This window comes from Candidozyma duobushaemuli (genome assembly GCF_002926085.2).
Source record: "Candidozyma duobushaemuli strain B09383 chromosome Unknown A_B09383, whole genome shotgun sequence".
NCBI classification, from domain to species: domain Eukaryota; kingdom Fungi; phylum Ascomycota; class Pichiomycetes; order Serinales; family Metschnikowiaceae; genus Candidozyma; species Candidozyma duobushaemuli.
Window position 1 is genome coordinate 3429087 of NW_020289901.1, and position 8909 is coordinate 3437995.

General features: G+C 43.7%; 1 protein-coding gene across 1 annotated transcript; it reads right to left on the reverse strand. All coding sequences in view use genetic code 12, as the record gives it.

Moving 5' to 3' along the window:
* Window positions 1-42: 42 nt before the first annotated feature.
* Window positions 43-4485, reverse strand: CXQ87_001536 (uncharacterized protein; the record flags this gene model as incomplete). The annotated part of the gene is made up of 1 exon (XM_025480072.1): window positions 43-4485. The coding sequence occupies one exon, from the start codon at window positions 4483-4485 to the stop codon at window positions 43-45; it is 4443 nt and encodes a 1480-aa protein (XP_025339545.1).
* Window positions 4486-8909: the final 4424 nt, after the last annotated feature.

The following is an 8909-nucleotide window of genomic DNA, read 5'->3' on the forward strand; positions in this document are numbered from 1 at the left end:
GTCATTATTCTATAAAAATACAAAAAGGGACTCTTGGGAAAATTAAATGAGTATTGCCAGCACAAAAAGGGCAACGAAACTCAAAAAGGCACTCACACCGTTTCTTACTCCAAAATCATCGTAAGTTGAAACGAACACTTTTGGTTGCACAGAACTTGAACTAAAGCTAACGCTTTCTTGCGTTTCAGCCGGATATTTTGGAGCTGCAGTTACAAAATCGTGATCGGTAAATGATGAACGGGAATCAGACTTGCTTCCCTGTGGAATCTCAGAACCGTTTGGATTCTCTCCCTCATTTGTGGGTGAAGGTTGAGCGATATCGCCATTGGGCTTGTTGGTGGTTGAGACCTTCTCACCCTGACTCGTTTCGGACTGATACACAGTGTCAAGCGTGGAGGCGATCCTATTTGACTGATTATCAACGGAGGAGATCAATGGCTCATCAGCAACACCGGAAGGCTGCCGAGCTGCAGTGTCAATGGATGTTGTAGATGATAAAAGTCCGCCATCCTTGCCAGCGGTGATAAAAGCTGTTTCTACCAGCACATGATCTGGATTTCCATGACTGGGAGATCCCGTTGTCAGTGCAGTGGAGGTAGAGAGGGCGATATCATGTTGAGCTGTCCATGACGGCAAATGAGAAGCTCCTGTGGACATCGTTGTCAACTCAATTGTCGATTTAGCAAGGATTATATCTGAGGACAGTTCCGAAACTTTAGGCTCGAAGTTTGGGTCACTTGAGAGGGAACTAGCTCCTGTGGACATTGTTGTCAACGCAATTGTCGATTTAGCAAGGATTATATCTGAGGACAGTTCCGAAACTTTAGGCTCGAAGTTTGGGTCACTTGAGAGGGAACTAGCTCCTGTGGACATTGTTGTCAACGCAATTGTCGATTTAGCAAGGATTATATCTGAGGACAGTTCCGAAACTTTAGGCTCGAAGTTTGGGTCACTTGAGAGGGAACTCGTTTCATGTGGATCAAGTTGGCTGGTTTGTTCCGTCTGACTAGAGAGTGATGACCTGCTAGATGTGAATGCTGGATGGTTGATGCTTGAATTGGTGTAATGCCATGACGATAATGTCTTCAGAGATATTGTTGTTAACCCACTAAAAGCTGATGATACAGGTATTGTCAAGTGTGGGAACATGGTAGTCTCGGTGGTGAATGTACCATCAGAGCCTGTCACAATGACAACACCAGAATCGGTTTCCACCGATCCATCTGAAGCAGTCGAAGTGGTCGTGAATGTGGATCTAGTCAAGTGTGGGAACATGGTGGTCGTTGTTTCAAATGTACCATCAGAACCAGTGACAATGACAACACCAGAATCGGTTTCCACCGATCCGTCTGAAGCGGTCGAAGTGGTCGTGAATGTGGATCTCGTCAAGTGTGGGAACATGCTAGCCGATCCGTTTGAAGCGGTCGACGACGTGGTGAATGTGGATCCAGTCAAGTGTGGGAACATGGTAGTCTCGGTGGTGAATGTACCATCAGAGCCAGTCACAATGACAACACCAGAATCGGTTTCCACCGATCCATCTGAAGCGGTCGACGACGTGGTGAATGTGGATCTAGTCAAGTGTGGGAACATGGTAGTTGTTGTTTCAAATGTACCATCAGAACCAGTGACAATGACAACACCAGAATCGGTTTCCATCGATCCGTCTGAAGCAGTCGAAGTGGTCGTGAATGTGGATCTAGTCAAGTGTGGGAACATGGTAGTCTCGGTGGTGAATTTACCATCAGAGCCAGTGACAATGACAACACCAGAATCGGTTTCCACCGATCCATCTGAAGCGGTCGACGACGTGGTGAATGTGGATCTCGTCAAGTGTGGGAACATGGTAGTCTCGGTGGTGAATGTACCATCAGAGCCAGTCACAATGACAACACCAGAATCGGTTTCCACCGATCCGTCTGAAGCAGTCGAAGTGGTCGTGAATGTGGATCTAGTCAAGTGTGGGAACATGGTGGTCGTTGTTTCAAATGTACCATCAGAACCAGTGACAATGACAACACCAGAATCGGTTTCCATCGATCCGTCTGAAGCAGTCGAAGTGGTCGTGAATGTGGATCTAGTCAAGTGTGGGAACATGGTGGTCGTTGTTTCAAATGTACCATCAGAACCAGTGACAATGACAACACCAGAATCGGTTTCCACCGATCCGTCTGAAGCGGTCGACGACGTGGTGAATGTGGATCTCGTCAAGTGTGGGAACATGGTAGTCTCGGTGGTGAATGTACCATCAGAGCCAGTCACAATGACAACACCAGAATCGGTTTCCACCGATCCATCTGAAGCAGTCGAAGTGGTCGTGAATGTGGATCTAGTCAAGTGTGGGAACATGGTGGTCGTTGTTTCAAATGTACCATCAGAACCAGTGACAATGACAACACCAGAATCGGTTTCCACCGATCCATCTGAAGCGGTCGACGACGTGGTGAATGTGGATCTAGTCAAGTGTGGGAACATGGTAGTTGTTGTTTCAAATGTACCATCAGAACCAGTGACAATGACAACACCAGAATCGGTTTCCACCGATCCATCTGAAGCGGTCGATGACGTGGTGAATGTGGATCTAGTCAAGTGTGGGAACATGGTGGTCGTTGTTTCAAATGTACCATCAGAGCCAGTCACAATCACAACACCAGAATCGGTTTCCACCGATCCATCTGAAGCGGTCGACGACGTGGTGAATGTGGATCTCGTCAAGTGTGGGAACATGGTAGTCTCGGTGGTGAATGTACCATCAGAGCCAGTCACAATGACAACACCAGAATCGGTTTCCACCGATCCGTCTGAAGCAGTCGAAGTGGTCGTGAATGTGGATCTAGTCAAGTGTGGGAACATGGTGGTCGTTGTTTCAAATGTACCATCAGAACCAGTGACAATGACAACACCAGAATCGGTTTCCATCGATCCGTCTGAAGCAGTCGAAGTGGTCGTGAATGTGGATCTCGTCAAGTGTGGGAACATGGTGGTCGTTGTTTCAAATGTACCATCAGAGCCAGTCACAATCACAACACCAGAATCGGTTTCCATCGATCCGTCAGTTCCAATCGACGACGTGGTGAATGTGGATCTAGTCAAGTGTGGGAACATGGTAGTCTCGGTGGTGAATGTACCATCAGAGCCAGTGACAATGACAACACCAGAATCGGTTTCCACCGATCCATCTGAAGCGGTCGACGACGTGGTGAATGTGGATCTAGTCAAGTGTGGGAACATGGTGGTCGTTGTTTCAAATGTACCATCAGAACCAGTGACAATGACAACACCAGAATCGGTTTCCATCGATCCGTCTGAAGCAGTCGAAGTGGTCGTGAATGTGGATCTAGTCAAGTGTGGGAACATGGTAGTCTCGGTGGTGAATTTACCATCAGAGCCAGTGACAATGACAACACCAGAATCGGTTTCCATCGATCCGTCTGAAGCAGTCGATGACGTGGTGAATGTGGATCTAGTCAAGTGTGGGAACATGGTGGTCGTTGTTTCAAATGTACCATCAGAGCCAGTCACAATCACAACACCAGAATCGGTTTCCATCGATCCGTCAGTTCCAATCGACGACGTGGTGAATGTGGATCTAGTCAAGTGTGGGAACATGGTAGTCTCGGTGGTGAATTTACCATCAGAGCCAGTGACAATGACAACACCAGAATCGGTTTCCACCGATCCATCTGAAGCGGTCGACGACGTGGTGAATGTGGATCTCGTGAATAATGTATGAGACGATGGGATGGTCACAATCTCTATAGGGGTAAAATCCCATGTTGATGTGGTTGTTGCAGGCGTAGTGACTGGACCAACTACTGTGGTTGAGGAGATTGATGGAACAGGACAATCAGCTTCGTTAGATCTTTTCGTAACCTTGTATAAATGGTCTGGAACTCTCAACCGATTTCCTGAAGGGTACTTCGCTTCAACTTCAATCACGAACGCCCCTCTGTTGGTAAACCAAACAAGCAAGAAAGGATAATACAAACCCTTTTGCAAATTAACTTTGACGATCCTCTGTGTCAATGTCTTTTGATCGGGATCATTCAAAATCGTTACTCTCATGTCATTGTTAACACTTGCCTTTGGGTCGTCGCAACATTTTCCGTTCGAACCAAATTTGAAATCAATGCCGCTGTTAGTTCCAATTGAAAATGTGTATTCACCTGTTTCGGGGGCCAAGAAATATCCATCTATTTGGAGCGTGAAGTTGGATCGATGCATGACAACACCGAATGTATCTTGAATCTCGAGATCCAGTGGCTTATCCGCAAAGCTCATAACATCGAGATCATCAATGTAAGCAAAAGCGCCGCCTTTGGCGTAATCACCATCAAAGAATGATGGCTCCCATGCGTCCAAAGAGCCGAGAGTGTAGTTGTAAAAAGTGGTACCAAAACCACTAGAACGGGTATTTTTGAAATTACAGCCCGGCAATACCTGAGACAATGCAAGTCCAAAAATGTAGAAGAAAATCAAATACATAGGTGGGTAGTAATCGAGCTTTACAGTAAGACCGCCAACAAAGTGAACTTTATATAGCTAGCCAAAGGAAACTCTTTTTCGACTCACTTGATGGCTCGATGACTTAATTATATTATCGCAAAGTTGCGTCATTTCCATGGTTCTCTGTGAGCTTCGTTTTTAAAGAGTATTTTCTGTAAGTTACAAATTGTATTGCTTGATTCAGTGTTTGACCAGTTTTTCAACTTAACATTTTGCTTTCATCCGTCTGAGTTCTCTCTTCGATTGTTTGCCATCTAGCACAAATTCTAATCTTCTGATGCTCGCTTGCATGAAATTCCTAAAAAATAGTTAGGCCATGAAGCAACATCTGACGATGTCAGGGTCAACGTAAATGCAGATTTCACTTACCAACGTATTTTTCGTTTCAACTTAGCAGTTAAGCAGGCTACCAATTTGATTGTGTATTCTTGCCGAAACAGATACGCAATGAGAACCCGCTTGGAGTCACAGGTCGGTTTCGAATTGGCATACCCGCGTTCGCCAGTATGCATTCCATCACCACAATACTCAGTAAAACGGTTTCTAAAATGTTGTCTCAGCTGCAGTCATAACATGATGCCATTTCACGTAAAATGTTGTCAAAACAAGAAGTGAAAAACAAAAAAGATTCTTGCAGAAACCTTAATTCATGGCTTGCATATAAGCACCAATGTGCATCTCGATGCACCCAACAAAGATGCTGCGTGGAGTGGTTATTCTCTGTACTGGTCTCCTAATATATAATTTCTATACAATAGCCGAAGATAATAAGAGCCGATCAAAAAGCATTCAAAAATCGTATTACTGATGAGCATGTCCTGGATAATAAGAGCCGATCAAAAAGCATTCAAAAATCGTATCACTGTTGAGCATGTCCTGTGTTCTGGGCGCATGTGGGGTGCGTCGCTTCAACCGCTTAAACTAAAGATGGAGAGTGTTATTGTAGTATGAAAAGTCGAGATTTGCGCTTTTCTCTTCTGAGGCTCATTTTCTGTCAAACCTGACAGTTTAGACAGTCATGAGATGCGCCTTTTGATGAACTTTATAAGGCAAAGAAAATGACAAAGACACCACTTAGATCATTTGAGCTCATCGCTAGCAGTATTTTCGCAGCCATCATTGTCGCATCAGCTAACATCCCCAAAAAACCAGAGTGGTGAATTTCCACATTTTGTGGACAATTTCGATACTGGGTGTTGTTCTGCACCAAGGAACATAATCTTCGGCCACTCTGAGTTCTCGCAGAGGCCGCATCGCAAATGAAAGGGCCCTGGTAGATGCAGTGTGTTGTCCTCACAATAAAAAGCTCTGAGATTTTGCCTTTCTGCAAGTTTTCGAATAGCTTAGGAAGTAGTCCGTGCTAGCGCAAATACGTAGAATCCTGCTTCGTCTTTCGTGAAGCTGCGGTCAGGTCCATCAGCGCCCATTCACAGCAAAAAACTAGCTGTGTACTCTGTACAAAAAAGTACTTTATCATACATATGGAGAGCTCTTTTTTTTTGCCATATCTCTGAAATGTACTCGAGCCTTCGCTAACAGAGTATGTGTATGATCAGGATTTACGACTTTATGCGTGCGGCTCGTTCTGGTCCCCTGAATCCTCTTTTCTTAATTATGATTCAGCGGTAGTGAATTGTTTTTTGATGCTTTTGGCCTTCTGTTATTACTCAATTTGACATACGAAAAAAGTCACAATTGAAATCTTCAACAAATTTTCAAGTCTGTATTTTGTGTATATCCTGAGATTTTGAGATAGAAACAGAAACTGTGAACACAATGCCTCCATCAAAAATCGAAATGAATTCCAAACAAACTCAAAAGCTACCAACACACTCTAGTGGGAGTATTTCATCATTGTACACCATCATTTCCGTAATCGTGGTTCCTGAATCTATGAAAGGCCTCATGTTGCTACATTACACTTTACGTGAAATAAAAGCACAACGTAGAGAATGCGCACCGAAGCATATAGCAAATAGTCGTTCCCCTTTCAGTTTTTAAAGTTGGTTTTGTCGATTCGGGTTGTTATTAGTGCTGCTGGCATGCAACTAAGCATCATTGAAAACCCCAGAATGGACTTAATAACACATGCGTTCACATAAAATTTCACAGCTACTCAAGCTATAAATACTGGCAGTCTTCGTCTCTGCATTCCTCATCACAACTTATTTCATTATGGTTGCTAAGACTCCTCAACCTAAAAGCAACGCTCCAAAGGACAACATGAACAAATGGGCAGGACGTGGTGCTACGCCTTTTATGTGTACTATCGTTTGGAAGAAATGCTTTGTTTTACGAGTGGCTAATTTTAGATTGTGTTTATCAAAAGACCGTAACATTCCAGGCACCTCTACCTGTGGTTTCACGGATGAATCACACCATGTGGAAAGGTGCTATGGACAAACAAATAACACCATCGTAATTTTCAAGTCTTGGTTGCTTAGATAAGCCCTATTTTGGGAATACCAGGAACATTTGAAAATTTGATCTTTTCTGGAGTAGGTCTTGATTGAGTTGGTTGTTTTTGACCGCGTCCAATAATCTTGGTGCACGGGTGTGCCAGCGCCAAAAGACGGCCCAAGCCTATAGAAAATTAGAGAAATGAAAAAAAGCCAAAATTTTCTACTACGACATTTAATGATGAAGCTTTTTTTAGTTACAGTCAGCATGAATTCTTTCCGAAGTGCATTCAGCTGATCTCTAGAGCTCCTATTTTCCACCAACTACGACTTGTAAAGATAGATGATTCTACAACTGATAAAAAGATAAATTTTATTCATCTAGACAATGGTGCACATGAAAGAAACGGCACCACTACCGGCGTGCTTGTTCAAGTTGTTGTCCTTTGGAGCGTTGTTCCTGGAATGACAGGTGCATCCCTCGGCGATAAGCGTCAGAGTGCCACTTTTTTGCGCTTCAGCAATTGGGCTCCTTGTTGTGTTTTGTTAAAATTGATTGCTCAAAATTAATATCGAATTTTTCTTTCAAATGATCTCATAAACTCTTTTTTGTGCTTCGTGTGGGCGGAGTTATGGACAATTATGAGAACAAAAAGGAAATCTCAGTTTCAGCAGTATATGCCAGCCAAAACAATTGCCAATAAAAATACCCCAGTATTCAGCACGTCAGTAGCTTTCAACTGAGACCACTTTCGCCCTCCCTGCTTTTTCTGTAGACAGAGATATGAGCAAATCTGAGATTGACACATGAGGCATGCTGTTCGTCAGCACCAAGGCTGGCAGTACCTGAGAGATAGCTTGGATTGTGTTCTCTGGACCTGAACTAGACGCCTCGTGTATCTCGTCCATGCCTCTGGTGATGCTGGCTCCGTTTATGGAGTACTTTCACCATCCAGATCATGCGAGCAAAAATGGATGTTCATGGAGCCACACGCACATGTTGGACGACCTCATCGCCATCCCCTGGCTCTCTTCGTACTAGAAAGATCCTTCAATAGCTGCTTTCTGCTCGTTTAATGCACCTCAGATTTGTTGTTTTTATCAACAAAGACTTGTAACCCGGTGCCACAGCGTCTAACCACTTTCGAAAGACAAGTCCCAAGACATTATGAGCTTAACTTAAGCATGAAAGGCGTGGAATGGAATAATTCCTGATGTGGCTTCCGGCATTCCTTTCGTTACCTTTCAAACAGAAATATATCAATTTCACGGGTGAATCACACCATGTGGAAAGGTACTATGGACAAACAACTAACACCATCATGATTTTCGAGCTCTGATTGCCTAGATAAGCTCTATTTTTGGAAAACCAGGAACATTTGAAAATTTGGTCTTTTCTGGAGTAGTAGGTCTTGATTATGGAGCTTGTTTTTGACCGCGTCCAGTTATCTTGGTGCACGGGTGTGCCAGCGCCAAAAGACGGCCTCAAACTAGAAAATTGAATTAGAAAGAGGAAAAAAAGCGAAAATCTTCTACTACGACATTTGATGATGGAGCTTTTTTTTAGTTACAGTCAGCGTGAATTCTTTCCGAAATGCATTCTGCTGATCTAAAGCACTTGTTATCTACCAACTAAGGGTTGCAAAGATAGAAGATTCTACAACTGATAAAAAGATAAATTTATATTCATCTAGACAATGGTGCACATGAAAGGAACGGCACCACGACCGGCGTGCTTGTTCAAGTTGTTGTCCTTTGGAGCGTTGTTCTTGTTCTGAGTAGTTTGAGCGGCCATATTGATTTCTTTGTTTGATGATGGTTAGGGAGGGAATTCGTCCGGTATTTATATCCCAAAAGGCCTCGTAAAGCTTTTGTTAATTGCAGGCTTTTGAGTCTCATTAGACTTCTACTTTGGGGTTCTCAATGACTTGGTGTTTCACGATATTTCCCTATTCGGCGTGGCAATGGATTAAGGTGGAATTGTGATTAAAAGGACCAATAAAT